This window comes from Physella acuta, unplaced genomic scaffold (genome assembly GCF_028476545.2).
Source record: "Physella acuta isolate Inbredline_101_S28 unplaced genomic scaffold, ASM2847654v3 ptg000168l, whole genome shotgun sequence".
NCBI classification, from domain to species: Eukaryota; Metazoa; Mollusca; class Gastropoda; family Physidae; genus Physella; species Physella acuta.
In genome coordinates, this window is record NW_026731687.1 from 366,820 (window position 1) to 385,968 (window position 19,149).

At 32.8% G+C, this 19,149-nt stretch overlaps 1 protein-coding gene across 1 annotated transcript; it reads right to left on the bottom strand.

Moving 5' to 3' along the window:
* Positions 1 to 1,289: 1,289 nt before the first annotated feature.
* LOC131936120 (histone-lysine N-methyltransferase NSD2) lies at positions 1,290 to 13,750 on the bottom strand. The gene is made up of 17 exons (XM_059293017.1): positions 13,656 to 13,750; positions 9,864 to 10,869; positions 9,049 to 9,705; positions 8,704 to 8,789; positions 8,317 to 8,523; positions 7,964 to 8,183; positions 7,452 to 7,652; positions 7,185 to 7,364; positions 6,739 to 6,898; positions 6,464 to 6,592; positions 5,905 to 6,094; positions 5,484 to 5,747; positions 4,932 to 5,053; positions 4,679 to 4,815; positions 4,466 to 4,572; positions 4,167 to 4,365; positions 1,290 to 3,678 (listed from the first exon to the last, which is right to left on the bottom strand). The coding sequence occupies exons 2-17, from the start codon at positions 10,843 to 10,845 to the stop codon at positions 2,906 to 2,908; spliced, it is 4,614 nt and encodes a 1,537-aa protein (XP_059149000.1). The 5' UTR covers positions 10,846 to 10,869; positions 13,656 to 13,750; the 3' UTR covers positions 1,290 to 2,905.
* Between the last annotated feature and the right edge of the window lie 5,399 nt (positions 13,751 to 19,149).

Sequence of the window (19,149 nt, forward strand, 5' to 3'; positions counted from 1 at the left end):
CGTCATTTATGGACGACTCCTAAATAAAAATAGTACCTCTTTGTTAAGCTGAAGCAAACAGAAATACAGGTATGAACCCAAGGAGGCCTTGCGACTTATTAATCTTATAAATGTTATTATTAATCCAAAGTAAGTGAACACGTGTGGACAGAGGGCGGGGTTGGGGAAAGGGGGGGGGGGGGTCTAAAATCGGAAAAATTGTTGTAAGTCATAAATGGATGACGCCTTACAGACTGATAAATTATATCTAAACTACCACTCACACATCTCTCCCATAACTTTTTGTTATGACTGCCTGCATGCAAACTCAAACGATGAAAAAATAGCGGGTAAAATCGAGAGCCTAACAATCATGACGCCGATCATTCTTTCATTAAATGACAATTTTAAGTACTTGTAACACATTCACACGGTCAGTCGCGCCACAAAATATCTCTTCCCTCCCTTCCCCTCTTCTCCCAATGACGTAGTAACTGAGCATCCGTCTTTTTTCTGCGAACCAGCGAAAAAACGTCACAACATAGTGTAAACCCGCGCAAAAGCGCGGGGAAAAAATTGGAGTAAATTCACTTAAAAATAGCAATTTTTTTAAGTTGGAAAATATAGACTACGAAGTTTTGTTTCTAAAACTAGATTCCAGACTTTTTCCAGACTTTTAAAAAATCCTGCCCAAAAACTAGCGATTTTCCAGACTTTTTTAAGTCTTAAATTCACTTTTCTAAATTCAAGACTTTTTCCAGACTGCGTACGAACCCTGATGGAGGAAGGGTAATTAATTTATAAAAATGTATGGTGAAAAAAATGGTCTTTCAATAGTTCTTAACACTTAAGATCTATAGCAAATTCACCTTGTAATATGATGCCTAAGTCTATGCTGTGTAAAGCTTTTAAGGTTTATACAATTTTATAAATGGCACTAATAAAAGCACTTCTTAAAGCAGTTAGCCACTTGAAGGTAATTCTTTTAATTCTACTTCTTTCAAATCAGCATGGCTGAGGTTTGATGGTGAAATCACTATATTGTTAAACAACTGTTTGGTAGTACATGTAACTAACTCCACCTTTTTTTGAAAGCCCCATGTTTGAAATCAATATTTTTGAAACAACTGCATTCACATTTACAGCCATGCCAAAAAATTAAACTTAGAAGACATTAGTTAATTGATGCTTATAATTGATCCTATTTCATGCATAAATATATAACTGTATATTTCAGACTTCCCTTAATACTTGCATAGTCAATCCTTGAGGTTCAAAATATGTTAAATCTTTTTTTTTTCTAATTGTAAAGTAGATTTACAGTTAACAAGTTTAGAGCAACATAAGTCATATTATAAAATAGGAATACACATTTTTAAAATTACATTATTTTCAATATGCAGTTACAACTTACATGTTTAAAATATACATTCAAGTTAAGCTCCACATGTTCATAACAAAAATTATTTAAGATTTTATTAGTGAACAAAAGTAGTCTTGCTAACCAAGATAAAACTCTTATTATTTTAACCAATTACTTCATTTATTAGCTATGTATTGTTAGCTTAATTTTCAATAGGCATAATGCTTACAATAAATTATCAATGTCAGATATATCAGTAAGGAGTAAAGTATACCTCATGGCTAGAATTTGAGTTATTTTCTTCCTCATTAGGCACCACCACCATCACAGTTAATCAGAAAAAAGTGAAGCATTTGAAAAAAAAAAAATTTTATACTGTTAACAGTCCATTATTACTAAGCAAAGTGTTTATACAAAGCTAATAGAAGAGATAAGAAAAAGCTATTGGTTTACTTTTATGAACTGTCAAGAATTTAATTTTAAACACGCTGAAACAAAAATTCATGTATTGAAAATGCTGCAATGCACAGTACTTGTACAAGTAAAATAATCCGAAAATCTAGTTTCATAAAACATTTATTAAATTATGCACTTTTCTTTATTAGAAAGGATGTATTTAACTGGGCCTAGGCTTATAGTATTTGTTTACATAACTGAGTGGACATCAGTTCAAGCCTTTGAAAAAAATAATTGCTATAACCAGTTTTGGTTGCAAATTTGTAAAAAAATATTTTTGGGAAATATTTTAAAAGCAATATCCATAGACTACTGATAGTATGTTAGTAGAATTAATAAATGATTTAATAGCATCTTATTGGCTGAAAATGTTCTTACAATGATTTAAAAAGTAAAGAAGCATTAAAAAACAATATTGTGTACATTGTAAATTTCACTAAAGAAAATGGATGTTAAAGAAATGTGTATTTAAAATGTTTATTTACTTAAAATCTAAAACAATATGACATCCTATATATTGTGATTAAGTAGCATTTTATTTGATTCTGTACCAAAAATAAAGAATTCAATTTTTCAAATAAGATAAAAGGAAACCTAATGAAATAAAAATATTTCCTAGTTTTTCAATGTACATGTTTTTAGATTTAGTACTGTAAAACAGCTGAAGTACATACTTTGTTCATTTAAATCAATACATAGTAACATTCTATAAATAAAAACCATGATGTAAATACATTTCATTTTAAACATAGGCATTTTAAAAAAATTATGTGCATGTACAATTTAAAACAGTCACACATTTTTAAACTGACACCCCCATTTTTTACATTAGCTTTCATCTGAAACAAAAACTATGCAAACAATACATCAAGTACAAGAAATATTTTTTTTGTTCAAATGTAACCTAATCTAAACCTGAGTAAATGAATTAACCAAGATGTAAAACAGTTAAGGTTTTTAAAAATGCTTTTTTGAATGTTTTATAATGACAATTTACACTTTTTACAGATGTGTAGAAAATAAATCCCTTTTCCAAAATACTAAAAGCAAATTAAAAATGCATGAACATTGTTATTATAAAAGGAACCAGTATTATACAAACACTAATTATGGTATGTCAATAACAAGATCAGAAATGCTATCATTATCATCACTTTCATGGACTTCCATTGCATTTTGTGGATTCTCAGAGCTTGTATTTAAAATACTGGCATTTTTTAGTTTTGTTATTTTATTCTGAGTTAATCTTGCTCTATATCTTGCTTTTGTACGTGTTATGTTTCCTTTAGTTTTTGCAACAGGCAATTCTGAAGACTTGAGCAGTAATGAAGCCTTCGAAGTTTGGGTCTGCATGCTGGTTGACTCTGTTAAATTAGAACTTACACTTCTAATAACTTCAGATTTAGCTGGCATATTGGATGGTGAAGATGGCTTGTCAAATGCAAGGGTTGTCTTACCATCATCTTTCTTCGTTCTCAAACTTAAACTCTTTATGCTGCTACTTTTGACTTTATTCTTAGCAGTTTCATCAGCAACTTCTGTTTTCAATTCGCTATTAACTTGGATAGAATTGTCACCGGAATCTTCTGTAGCTTTTGAAATTGCTGATTCTGTACTTTTGCTATCTGCTGCATCACTTTCACTTGAATTAGACTCAACTTCTGATTTTACTCCATTAGCCCCTGTCACTGAAGAACTATCTAATGATTGTGATGAATTCTCTATTAAATCTGTATGATCACTACAGATTTCTAAACCATCTACCTTGTACATATTTCCTTCTATGTGGGCAGCACAATATGAGTTTGGGCATTCTGAACACTTGCTGATGGCTGGCTTTCCACATTCATCACAGTGATGCCATGGACAAAGCCATTTGCCTAGAATTAATAGTTTTATAAAAAAATATTTCAATAAAAAATAAAGCTTTGATTAGTCAAATTATTCTAATAGTAAACAGTAGACATGACTTCAGTTTTTTTTTTAAATTAGGAATTTTAAGCATCAATGAGGAAATGGACATGGTTATTACTCTGCCGAACAATAAAATAATAAAATGAAAAAAAATATCTTAAATATACATAGAATATTTTTGCAAATAGTACTTCTCAAATGAATTTTTAGATTGAACTTAAAAAAAAACAGGTAGATCTATTCTTATTGCTTTTGATGAGATTTGCATCACTAACACCAGTTCTGTTTTTGCAATTGTTTTCTTGCTTTGTAAGTCCATGAGAATCTAACTGGGTATTTAACTAATACTGTCAGTATATCCTAATTTTGTTAACAATTCACACAAACTACACAATGAAAATTTGTATCCCTATTCCTTTTCAAAAATGTATCTTGGTAATAAAAAAAACTATACCTGATGGGGGCTTGGTTAGCTTGAGACACTGAAGATGATACACTTTGGGACAATTGCCTTTATCACACATAACTAGTTCCCCGCCTTCACCACATCTGTAACAATCATCTTCATGCTCTTTACGAGGATCCAACTTCTTTTTTCGTCGTTTCTTTTTAGCTTCTTTGGCTTTTTTCTCATTGGCTGTAGCTGCAGCAGTCTGTGTTTTTGCATACAAATAAATAATAAGTTACATTGAGGATAAATTCCTATTTTTTAAGAAATGTTTACTATTTTAGTTAAACATGTTGTAATTTTACCTTAGGACGGACTCCTAAAAATCCACTGCAGTTATCAGAGCCACAAGCACAGGCTTTCTTTTCATTGCCAAGACATTCTAAATTATAGTTGAAAGTCAGCTCAGAACCTAAAAAACAATAACATGTTAGTTTGTTCAACAGCCAAAAGTTTTAAACTAAGTGAGAGCATACTATTTAAGATTGTTTCTGAAAAACTGTGCCAATAAAAGTTACCTTTAGAAATATTACAGAGAGCAAAGAGTCCAACTCTAATGTCTCCATTTACCATCCACTTTTGTGTTTCAAGATTTGGACAACAACTATGATTCATAAATCTGGAGTAGTTACCCTTTGGTCCAGCATCTATTATTCTGAAACAGTATTGCACATAATTATTTGAAAGAATTTCAACTTCAAAAGAAAATGTTGCTATGAAGTATTGCCATTTAAAATAACTAATTTTATCATTACTCAAAATTTCACAAACCTGTTTTTATCCATTGTAAGCATATAAAAGTTAGTGATATTATCATCATGGGCTTGTTCAATTCTTCTTTTACATTCCTCTTCATCAATAAGATCACCAACATATTCTTGTACAAACTGACCCTTTAAAATTAATTTCAATAAATGGATTAAGATTGGTGAAAAGCTTTACATACTTTAGTACATAAAGTGTAGAAATCTGATGTAAATGGTTACAGAGCCAAGGGAAATAAATATTAAGAAAGTAGAGATATGACTGGACCGTGATAAATTAAGGAAATCTTTTGATCAGTCCTTTTAATTAATTGTGATTTTTTTCCCTTCATGCCTTCATACCACTTTTTTTTATTTTTTGCAATTATTTTTTTTATACTATGAAAAGCATGAGAGAAAAAATGTTTCTCAACATGTAACTTATCATAACATAAATTGGTTGTGTTCTATTTGTACTCTAAATTTAATAATTGCTGAAATAGTGTTTTAAGTCCCTGACAACAGGTTTTGAAGCATCATAACAAATAATTTCTTAGTTACATGAAGCAAATTTTATTACCTTTTTAATATCCTCCAGGCATTTTAGACCCCACCCTCGAGCTTCACTTTTAAAAGGTTCACATTCAGGATATTGGCGTTTCTGAAAACGCTGGTTGTGACATTTTTCACCAGCAGGACATACAGCTGGGTGGCATTCATACATCATCATCTTATTAAGACAATCAGATGTACAAGCATCTTCTTGATCTGGTTTACACTCACATCGGGGTATTTCAGATAACTCAGCTTTGTATATTTGTACACTTCCAATTGGAACATTACTCTGAACATAGGAAGCAAAATATTTGAATTTAAATGAAAGGAAAATCACAAATCACTTATCTAAAGTGTATAGACACCTTGTAAATTAAATATAACACAAGAACTACAGGCTTAATATCTGTAAATGAATAATATAAAGTAAGGATTACTATTTTGACCTTAATGAATTTGTATGGAGCTGGCTTTTTATCATAGCGTTCTTGCTCTTGTTCCACTTTTTTTGCTTTAGCTGCAGTCCACAATTTAAATGCCTCTGTGGCCTCTTTAACACCTTTCATGTAAATTTTAAATAATCCTCTGGATGAGCCTTCTTTACTTCCTTTATCACCTTCTTGAAACAGAAAAACCCTGGATGCAATAAGAAAATCTGAATTAAGTTTATTATAATGTTTATTATAATTTTTAATGTAAATCTCTCTAGTTTAGTATAGTAAAGCAAAAATGTTCTAACTTTGAAATTGGTTATAAAAAAGGAATTCAAGATTTTTATTTCTAAATTGCAAAATTCTTGGGAGTGATAGCATATTACTGAGATTATCTTCCACCTTTAAACTTTTATTTTTATAATACACCATTTCATTTCTTTAAATTGAAATTAATAAACAAGTATCTAACTCTAGTGGCAGAATAACTTTTTGTATTTTACTAATATTTTTAGGACAACATTTTTAACTAAACATTTATTTGACAAACTTTTTACGAATTCCTTTAACCTACCTTCCTCTATGAATCCAATAATAATCATGAGATCCAAAAAATCTAACAGGAAATTCCCCAACTTGATGTGCTTTTTCTTGAATATTTAATGGGACATGTCTTGGATGACAAATTTCTCCAGGCCACCACCTTGTATAGAAATTTCAGAAAAAAGTGATTACTACAGTGAGAATTTGAAAAAAAGATTATTAATAATTACAATAACTTTAGTCAATAACATTCAGGAAAAACATTTCCTCATTACTACATCAGAAGCTAAAAATAAAACTAAGTACCTGTAGTTCCCAACTTTGATCCAGACAATGTTGCCATAGAGGGGTTTTCTCCCTGCTGCACAGTCCATACAGAACCATGCTTCTTCTGGTGTTTTCTCTACCTTTACACATTCAGCATGGAAAGCTGCTGGACATGTTTCACAGCATAACAGGGTACCACCTGGGAGAAATGAAGCAATGTTAAAGACTTAATCTTCTCTATTCCTGAGGGAGCATATGGCCTCAACCATAACCTTCATTTATACTGGCTGTTGATTTTGCAGCCTGTCAAGACATCCCCACCATCTTCGATTCTTTAGTAGACTCCATAAGTAATGTTAATGCAGTACACATTTTTTTTAATTTGATAATTCAATACTTTTAAGTAAATATTCTATCAAAACATTTTGAAAAAAAAATGATAATTGGATTTGGGACAATTTTAACAAAGTTAGTGCATAATTTACCTTTACTACAACTAAAACACCAAGTAATATTCAAACGAGAATGGCAGCTCAGGGATCTATTAGGTTGAAAATGGTCACTACAGACGATGTATGTACCAGCCAGATTTACGCTGCCTGCAGCTACACAAAAATCTCCAACATGGTAAGCAGTTGGACACCTTATACATCTATAAAAGCGACCTGAAATTTGAATGAAGATAACAATTCGTTAATATCTGTAATCATTTAATTTTTTTTAAATCACTTTTTAAAAAAAAAGAAGCTTGCCTTTTATAGCTTTTGGATTCTTGATATTGTCCACTGCACAAGTAGCGCATGTATGTAAAGGGCATACAAAGCCTTTGTTTTCCCAACGAGTTAAGCGGTATTTTTTAATACAGTCCTCATGATAATATTTACCGCACAAGTTAACCGAGCATTTTATGGTCTCCATATCAGCCTTCTTGCAAGAAAAGCAAGCATGGATTCCTGTAATAAATCATTTTAAAATGTAATTGTTAGTTGCATTTTAAACACTGCGTAGTTTTATAATTTCCTTTCAAGGTTATTTCATTGCCATGTGAAGATATTGTTTTTACTTATAAATCAGCTACTTTAATTAAATTTTAAAATTGACATGGCAACAAATACATATGTCCAATAAATGAAATAATGTCCAGAATAAAATGTCCCCATTATGGCCCCAAATTTGTTACTTTTTCAATAAACAGTATGTCTGAAATAATTAGCTAAATATTCAAAAAGAAAAATGTCTTAAATTCAGTTAAAGCAATACACACCTGATGTACATTCAGAACATACATATTGAGCCACATCTTGAGGATCACAATTAACGCAAGATGGATGAAAATGTTGCCCACAGTTTTTACTGCACTCAAAAACATCACAATTTTTCTCACAGACAACACATATTTTATCCTTATCAATTTTGCAGGTTGTGTTCAGTTTGAAAATTTCAAGTTCATAAGGTTCATTTTCTCTCAATCCTTTACCTTTACTCTAATATTTCAGAATGAGGAATAAATAGTAATTAGAACAAAAAAGTTCAAAGTAAGCTTTGCAATATATTTTAGACACGCTTTAAAGAATGTACCATGCAATTATAATAAATAAACATGAAGCAATGAATTACCTCTGTGCTTGAATCAGATTCCTGGCTGACTTTTCGTGCAGACAGGGCTGATGCTGCAATTTTAGGTCGTGAACTTTCCTCGTCAATGGCAGAATTTTCTTCTGAATCAAGATTGATAGCTAAAGGAGCGGGAGTTTCTTCAGGCTCTGGTTGTGAAATTATGTTCTTGAAACTTCTTCCTCTTTTGCGAGGCTGACTTGTGATTGACTGAAATTGTTTTAATAACTTTTTTAAAAAATGTGTAAAATTATACATTATTTATTATTGCTTACACTATTCAACAAGATTATTAGTAAGGAAACATGGTGGTTAAAATGACCAGACAGAGGGATACAAAGGTGCTATGAAGGTAATTAAATAACCCTCCATTTATGAAAAAATAATCACCTCATCTCTTATTTCTGAATTGGAATCAGCAACAGAACTTTCTGCATTTATTTTTAGCTTAGCAGGTCTGCCTCTTTTGATGCTTCCTATAGTATGTATAGATATAAACAAATTATAATTTTGCCAAAGAATGAAATTCTGTAGGTATCTAAATTCCAATTAAATAATTTTAAAATCTAAAAACAGAAATGTTTGCCAAATGTGTTAAATTACATTTAGTGATATATTGTATAAATACTAAACACAAATTATATTAATGTACTAGTTAAACATATAGTCTAAATCACAATACACAAAGCTAGAAAAAGCTGTTTTACAGTGCCATCACATTTATATTAACCCTACCTGTGGGAGTAGATTGTGAAGGGGTGCCTAAAGGTTCCTTAGAGGTTTTCTTTTTTTCCTTTTCCCATTGTTGTCGCAAGTACTCAAACACAAATGTTGTATCCCATTCAGGGTGTTTTTCAATGACAGTGCTGCGATGATTTGCATAATATGCATCAAATGAAGTTTCCGCACCGATAGGTGTGCCAACTAAAGAGCTGACATCTAACTTACGTCTTTTATTTTTTTGTTGAACAGGGGTTGTTGAACATTTTTCCTCTGAAGTTCTTTTACGCTTTGCTCCTGTAACTTGTTTAGGAGATTTTGCATTCCCTGTAGCATCAACTTTTTCTTTCTTTAACTGCTGCTCTTTTTTCAGCTCATCCATAAATACATATTCAAAGGTAAATTGCACTTTTCTTTCAGTTAATGATAAAGCCATAGCTTGCTCTGCTTCATCAACAGCTATATTCCAAGCATGACGTCTAGATATATTAATTTTGTATGGATTATAGGCACTTTTACCTCTTTTACATTGTCTGGTTAACTCAGTTTGAGCTTTCTCTAAAAAATTCAGTTTTCCTTCGAATAACATTAATGATGGTTCATTAACCCAACCTCTTTCAACTTCATTTCCAAAAAACTGTACATGATAAGATCTGATTATTCTGACATCACCTATGATTTCAAAATACAAATTGTATCATTATTGTTTTAGTTTTCTAATGTTAGCATAAGCAAACTAAAAAAAAATTTTTTTAAAGAAAAATAATGAAGTGACAATTGAAATATAGAAACTTAAATTTTTAAAATGTTTAAAACATTGAAGTCATTACCTTTTATTCGTGTAAACATCTTAGTAAAAGGGCATTTGGATACCATGCATGGCCAGTATGGATGACCACTGACCTTTGCCCATAGCATGTCACCCTCTTGCCATAAAGGTGCACATTGCAAATTGTATGCTGTTGAGTCCATAGCTAAAAGTTTTTCAAGTTGTGACTCTGTTGGTACTTCTGTGGGCAAAATTAACACACATCTTGGAATGTGACACTTTGGTAATGTCTCGTCTGTCTTTCCACTCTCTGCTTCCTCAATGTCAGTATCTCCATGAGGCATTTTAGTTTCATCATGTGGCATTGATTTATCTGAAGTTGTGTCCATGGTTTCCACGTTTTTAACATCTACGCCCATCTTGGAAGTTCTTTTCTTTTTTTCTAGTGGGCTCTCCTTCTTTTTCTTTATTTTATCCTCCATAGCTGTGTCTGAGCTAACATCTTTTGATTCAAATTTCAAATTACAGGATGGAGGCAAATCTGGAGATGGTACTTGTTTTTCATCTTCCAATACTGAAGTATTTTTCTGGCCACATGAATTCAAACCATCTGGCTTGTTGGACACCAGATCAGTTTTAACTGCAGCAATAGAACTAGTTGAGGCATCTTTTTTAGTTCTACCCCCACTTACGGCTTTTGCTGATCTTTTCTTCTTATTTGGTAAAGTAGAACTGGTGTTCAAATCTGTATCTTTACTTTCACTATTAGCTGACAATTGTAAGCCTAAACTTTCTTTGTTTTCAGATTCTGTACACTGATACTCAGAAATACTGTCTGTTAATATTTTGATCACTTTGGATGTGCCTTCAACATGTAAGACAGCAGCTTCATCTCTAGGCTTAAATTCATGTTTTGCACTAGACTTGCTTTGAGCTGTTCTCACATTTCTCCCCATGGTAGGAAGTTGTGGAAGACGGTGACATCCAGCAGCAGTAGGTGGGGAGCTCAAATTAGCTGATGGTACTCCTTGCTCAGACTCCATAATTTTTATATGCCATCTACAACACTGAAATTTAAAAAAAAGTTTTATTCATAAAAAAAAAAAACACCAATAATAGTAATACCTAATGAAAGAAGAACACAAAATCCAATAAGATATATCATTGGCTAATATAAATAAGCCTAGGAACAGAATTTTTTTTCTTAACATTTGCATATTTTAGTCAGTTGTATTTTTTATAGATTTATTAGGCTTTTTATTTATTATGCCTTCAGTAGAAATTTTAATTTTTTGTAAAACATGAGAAAGTTTTCACACAAATATTAAAACAAATATTTATATATCTTTCAATAACAAGCTTTTAAATGTTCATAAAAGCTTTGTGATCTTTTATATATTTTAACGACCAAAGCTTTTGTGAACTGAAAGAGAGCAAATTAAGTTCATTTTCTTACTTTCAGCCCGTTTAAAAGCTTGTTTATAGAAAGATTTTTTTATATTTGTTATATTTTCTACTTTTTTGGTAATTCATAATTTATGAAGTTAACACTAACTGTTGCTGTGACAAAAAAATATTTGCTTAAAAACAGCAGTTTGCAATATCTGAAAGTGAAAGATGATTATCTGATCCATGAAAGCAGCCGGTCCATGACCACAGTTTACCGATGACAGCAAGCGGATCAACTTGCTACCTCCTCTTAGTTTCAAGTTGTTTAAACTCTTTCATCTGCCCCTAATAGCTTTTTCTAACTTGACTCAGCTCTACAATTGTAAACATTCTGCATGAACCACAGCAGACTAGTCGGGTGATTGCATCTAGCTAGCTATCTCCCCTTCTGTTATTGAATATAGTGATCTATTGAATGATCGCCAGCATTTAATCTTTCTATCTCCTCTTAATTTCAAAACCAGTTAATTAATTTTAAGTTACTAGTTTTAGATCTAGTTAAGTTAAAAAATAGATATCCTTGTATTGTCTTAGAAGTGGAAAGTATCTAGAAAGTTTGGACAAAATTGCTGCATCAGGAGAGGGTTAAAATTGAGTTACGAGATTTGTCACAAACCCACAAATGGACATTGAGAAGTAAGTAAAAGCTTGTAGAAAGAACATTTGACTTGACAGGCATACATGTAAGCAATTATTAATAAATACATAGGGTAATAAAAAATGTTGCTGAATTTAATTTGACTTAACTTTAAAATTAGTAGGCAATTTTTTAATATATTAGATTAACTGATTCTCTGGCAGATGCTTTAGGCTAATTAAAACAACATTATTTCCTTAAGTATTGCCTATTGCTATTTATATTATTAAATTACTGGCATTGATATCTAGGCCTTCACCTAACTTTTTAAATTTATTCCAAGAATTTTAGATTAGTTCAATAATTTCTACAGACAAAATGTTAATAAAAGAAAACCATTAGGCCTACTTCATTACTTCAACCCGAAAAACATACCAAAAGTAAAAGTATGAAAATATCTGTAGCCTAATGAATAAATGAACAACTAGGTAAGGCCTAATAATATATGAACATACTTATGGAAATCAGACTATCAGTATTAATAATGTCCAACAATTAGTTAGACTCTCAAAAATAGGTGTTAGGTTGCTGGTGGTATTGTAATCTCAGAATTAGTGCTATGGTCAAAAATTAGGGTTAGGGCTATGACACAACTTGGGTGACTCTATTAGGGTTTGCACTGACATGTCATATTTGAATTTTAGTTAACTAGGGCCTATCAGTAATCTATCTAACACCCTTTTTTTTAAACTCAACTATTGTAATATTATCGGAAACTGGTATAATATAGGCCTATTTGTGTTAAACTGTTTAAATGTCTCAAGCATCTGCAAATAAAACTCGCTTAACAAACACCATGGAGAAGTTTCTTAACGATTACATTGTTGAACAGCATTAAAGTATACACCATGCTCCAAAACCTTTAAAATCATTTATTTCAATTTTATGTCAAAATAGGACTAAAAATTATTTTTAAGAACGTATGAATCAGAATTTAGAAAAACAAACATTTAGGATGGGGGAGGTCCTACTCGATAAATAGGCCTATTAAATCTGAATTAGCTGTGGCAGAAAATGGGCTATGGCCTAAAACTACATTTTTTTACTACAATTTTGCTGGGGATTGACAATATGAATTATTTAGGCCTATTCATTATTCTAGCTAGTTAGCTAGATCTAGAACTAAAATTAGAATACTATAGGCTACTATTCTCGGATGATTTTAGATACCGATGTCCGATAATAGACTCTTCCATAAAATTGGTGTGTTGGGTTGTTTTGTAATCTTGACTAATCCTGGACTAATTATGGTTAGAAATTAGGGTTAGGCGTATGGTAGGACTAAGGTTGGGGTTAGGGACAGGGTTAGCATTGACATTAGCCAGTAACTGAACACCCCTTTTTTTATAAAACTTTCTAGATCTCTATTATCTGAAACTGGTATTAAAAAATAGTATGAAAATTCCCCCCTATTCCTATGCCTATTCTCTTAGATTTTAGAACAAGAATAGATCTTGAAATCTAGTCAAATGCTAACTTGCAATACTCTGTAAACTTACTTAAGTAAGTAAATCTAGACTAATCACTCATCTAGAGACATGCCAGAATAGATTGATAATCTTGTTAACTCATGTCTTTTGGTTTTTCAATGAGTGGTTGTGTGTGGAGTGAGGGAGCAGGCAAAATCCAAATCAATGAGGTTGTGAATGTTGGTGTCTCGTGGAGGTGTAAACTTGGTCAATCTCTTGAAATTTTAATTTGAGTATTAAACGTATGTTGGGTGTTTATTTCTGAAGTAACGCTTTGAATTGATTTAAAAGAACAAACCTAAATTTTAATATCCATATTTAAATTTTTTGGGTTAACTGGGCTTGTACAAGTAAGATAGCGTCTATTCAACGGCCACGGGAATGAACTGCTGAAAATAAGAATCTTCTTCCGGCTGTATGTCGGGAATTTACGGCGCGAAAATGTTACACACTTGTACCTTACCATGTTATTGTATTAAGAGCCCTCCTTTATAATCCATCTCTGTTCTTACTTACTTTCCCTTTCTCCACACACAATGATTAAAAGTGTCATATTATTTAAAGAAATGCTGGGTCATAATGAATCCCTCTACTAATCTAATACAAAACTTTGTATCACATAACCTTATGACCAAAAAAAAATTGTTTTAGGCCTAATATAGTTCCAACCATTGGCATATGCCATGGCGGCCATGCGAATCAATATAGGCAATATTTATTTATTAGGCTATTTTACATATATTTAATTAAAATATAATAGTATACAATCTCTCATGTTGCTATAACAATATAAAATTGACGAATTTTACTTAACCTAGAATTATAGGCCCAATAATTAATAAAAGTGTTAAAGAATTAATTATGGTTGGCAACAAGTAGGCCTAACTAACTGAAATGTAGTCTCTTAAAATAAAGTTAAAAACTATAGATCTAGATCTAGAAAGCGACATTTTACAATTTAGCCAAACTGAGCCTATACCTTATTATGACCTTTATTTTATATAGCTTGATTTTTAAATAGCCTACATATTATATGATTAGAATTCGTTTTTAAAGAAACATAGCCTAGGCCTAGACCCAGCCCCATATACTAGAAAGAATCTACCTACAAACAAGTGTTATTATTCTTAATTAAAATAATTAACTTTGACAATATCATTATTATTTTAATATTTTTTAATGGATTTGTTATCAAAATACTACTTTTATTTTTTTAATCAGTTAGAGAGTTAATACTAGTCTAGATCTAAATCATTTATGCTTACCTAGGAACAAAAAAGGTTAACTTAACACCTGGAAATATTGGTCTTAATCATTTCTGCCACTTTTTAGTATGCTTATTTATAGAATCCAGTTTAATCCTAGAAAAGCAAGAAATAAGAGAGGTTTTTTTTTATTATTATTCATTTATCATACTAGATCTAGATCTAATTGTTTTGAAAGAATTTTTTTATATCCAAATCTGCTTTTTTAAAGTGAACTAATGCAGTCTACCTAAAAACATAAACCTTGGTAGATTTTTTTTAATCTACTAAAGATAGGTAGACCTATAAACTATAAAATAAGGTTAAGAATGCTAGTTGAACTTACACCCCAATTTATTTTTTTAAGCACAGTGAAATCATCTAACCAGTTACATCAAGACAAAAACAAATAGCTTATTTTTATTGAGGGAGTGCTTTGTTCTAGTAATTTAACTTAAGCTCATTTAAGTTGTATTCATCTTTCAGTACTAGAATGGGGAAAACACCATATATATATATATATATATATATATATATATATATATATATATATATATATATATATATATATATATATATATATATATATATATATATATATATATATATATATATATATATTTAATCATTTATATATTTATACATATGTGTTTGTATATATATGGAGAGAGAGACCTATATATATTCATATATATATATATATATATATATATATATATATATATATATATATATATATATATATATATATATATATATATACATATATATATATATATATATATATATACATATATATATATATATATATACATATATATATATATATATATATATATATATATATATATATATATATATATATATATATATATATATATATATATATATATATATATATATATATATACACACTTGGGATGTGTAGGTTACACTTTCTCAGGGCCTCTGGTTTGCTTTAGTCATTGATTGTAGTAGCTCACCATATCCATAGCATTGGGCGCCCTCTTAAACAAATGTAGAATTCATTGTAGCTCAGGGCGTTACAGATAACAAAACTACTGGAGCAGTGTTTTTTCAGGCTATTTTCTACAGAGGGAAGGGGCACTTGAAAATTTTGGGAAGGAGAGGCTGGCGCTGAAAAAGTGAAGTATATATATGAATCCCAACACCACCACACCCCCCTATCCCCAAAGATATGCGCCAATGGACATCCCTGGTGCAGTATAAGCATTCATTCATAAAACCCCCAGGCTGCATAAAAGACATACAGTTACTTTCATATATATATATATATATATATATATATATATATATATATATATATATATATATATATATATATATAGGCAGATGTGGAGCAGGGGCACAACAATGTAGGCAGATGTGGAGAAAGGCATAACACTATAGGCAGGTGTGAACAGGGGCATAACACTGTAGGCAGATGAGTAGCATGGGCACAACACTATAGGCAGATGTGGCACAGGGACATAACACTATAGGCATATGTGGAACAGGGGCACAACACTATAGGCATGTGGAACAGGGGCGCAATGCTATAGGCAGATGTGTAGCAGGGGCATAACACTGTAGGCAGATGTGTAGCAGGGGCATAACACTGTAGGCAGATGTGGAACAGGGGCACAACACTATAGGCAGGTGTGAACAGGGGCATAACACTATAGGCAGATGTGGAACAGGGGCACAATGCTATAGGTCAGGGGTCTCCAAACTTTTCAGTCCGAGGGCCGCATTAACAATCAAATTTCAATTCGGGGGCCAGTTTCTTCATGATTTTTCTGGGCAAATTTCCTCAGCCATCACCAACAAACGTTTTATTCCGTGGACAAAAAGATCTACACGGGCCGGATGAGAGGACACCGCGGGCCGCATCCGACCCACGGGCCGTGGTTTGGAGACCCCTGCTATAGGCAGATGAGTGGCGGGAGCAAGGGCACAACTCTATAGGCAGATTTGGAGCAGGGGCACAACACTATAGGCATATGAGTGGCGGGAGCAGGGGCACAACACTCTAGGGAGATGTGGAACAGGGGCACAACACTATAGGCAGATGTGGAACAGGGGCACAACACTATAGGCAGATGTGGAACAGGGGCACAACACTATAGGCAGATATGGAGCAAGGGCGCAACACTATAGGCAGATGAATAGAGGGAGAAGGGGGAGAACATTACCGCGTCATCGGTCCCTCTTTCGGAGATTAATACAACTTTTAAATAATACAAGATTCGCGCAATCTTGATTAGAAATAAAATCATTATAGTGGTCTTAAAGATTTACCAAATGTTGTGTAAAGCTCTCGGTAACACTAACATAGCTTTTTAGTGCAAAATATCACTCAACTTTAATATTTTTATCTGCTTTTTACTTTATCGTGAAAACTGCTCTTCATCTTTTCTGAGGATGTGTCATCAACAGAGGCTTAACGTGGGCGGGGTGCGGACCGCATCGGGTGACACCATTTAGGGGGTGACACCAAGGCAAAAAATGCAAACTGTACAGAAGAAAAATGCAGTTTGCCGGTTCCATTAATTAATGATTAAATTAAAGTTAAATGGTCTTCTAAGTACAAATCGACATTTAGTAAATGTGGGTGTGTGTGACACAGTGTGACGGCAGTTATTAAAGCTATACACACACACGCATATATATATATACTTTGTTTCGTTGTGGGGGGGGGGGGGTGACACCACGAAGTGCCGCAACGGGTGATACCCGACCTAGCGTAAATTTAAACAGCTGTTCAAAATTACGAGCTAGATTTAATTCAAATGTATTCTATTCATCGTTGAGTTCCTATGTTTTTTATTGTTGTGAGGCTTAATTTCTGCTAACTTTAGATAGAAAGCTTGGCGGCAAAGAACAGCCGTCTGTACGCATAAATGCCACGTTGGATAAAAGCGAATATCGTTTAGCCTTATGATGGCTTCTATCAAGATTTGACTTTGACAACTATATTTATGACTATTTTAGTATTGGCGGGAGCTTGGTCTATGTGGACATAGAAACCAATCTAAAGCAAAGCATTTTGCGTCTTCTAGTACTGCTGTTTATTATGAAGTAAAGATGAAATGCAGATGGATATAACATTCTATAGGCTATATCTATCTGAACAGTCGATTCTGCCATGTTACTCCTCTGGACGAATATTGTAGTTAGAGTTGCAACAACAAAGAATGATACACAAAATATCCAATTTCAGTCTTTATATATGACACTGTCGGACATATTTCTCTAACAAAAAACTAAGTAAGAGTATCAAACCTTAAAAGAGGTCCCAAAATGCTTTTGATAACTAGCAGACCTTCTATAACAACAGGCAGAATGAAAGTGGCAGCCTGAAAGGAGATCTCAAAAAGGTTGATTTATACCCTTGCTGACTTACAAATTACAGAGACAAGCAGACATAAGTGAACATGTGGGAGCACCTGGCCCAGTGACAGAACTTCGAGGAGAGGCTGTGCGCATGGTACTCTCACTGCTGAAGGTAAAAAGGCCGAAGAAATCTACGAGAAGAAGTAAAACATCTTCCCAAATTGAACTAGAAATGTAACGTAGTTTATTGACGGCCCATATAGGAGAGATAGTCAAATGACGTCACGCTCTTTTTGACTATTTTTACCCAGTACCCACCTCTCCCTCCGTCACAAATCGTCACAAAATACCAGACCCCCCCCCCTTAAAATGACGTCACATCTCAACCTACAATTCCCCCCCCCCCCTTTCAAAATTGCTGTTGCATTTCCCAGATACGGCATGTTGTTTGTGAGATAATAAGCAGATGTCATCAGCAAAATCTAGATCCTCCAGCCTTTTGGTGAAATTCCACTGTATTCATGTGTCGTTGTTTTGCATGATCTAGTCAATTACCATCAAGAATAACATTGGTGAAATTAAATATCCCTGTCTGACTCCCATTTTTCGTTTTCCTTTGTGGATTACCTGACAGGCAGAATTTTCATACAGATGCCATGATAGATACATTTTTTTATTCCATATTGGCTTTCAGATAACATCTCTACTCACACTGTAAAACGCCTTTTTGAAGTCGCCAAAAGTCAATTATACGGGGGATAGCTGCTCAAAGGACTGTTCAATAATGATGCACACTGTGGCTATGTGGTCAGTACATGACCAGTCATGTCGAAAACCAACCTGTTCTTGTCTAAGTTTTTATTGTCAAGGCCTCCAAGTCTCTCTATGATGATTCTTGCCAGCATCTTTCTCTGGCAGTTTTATCAGGTGGCTTACTCAAATGTGACACTCCAGTCGCTTGAGTGGAATACCCAGAAAAGGCGAAAGAGAGCGCACCCAAGACAGACCTGGAGGTGGAGTCTCATTGAAGAACTTAAGGGATGTATTCGGAGACTGCAAAATCAACAAATCTGGCTTTTTGTGACAAAGTGTGACACTGGGGATAGGGGGGGGGGGGTAAACAGTTTTTTTTAAAGCGTGAGGTCATTTATGGATGACCGCCCCCCTCCCCCCCCCCCCCCCCTTATGCTGGATAAGGATAAGGTTAAACGT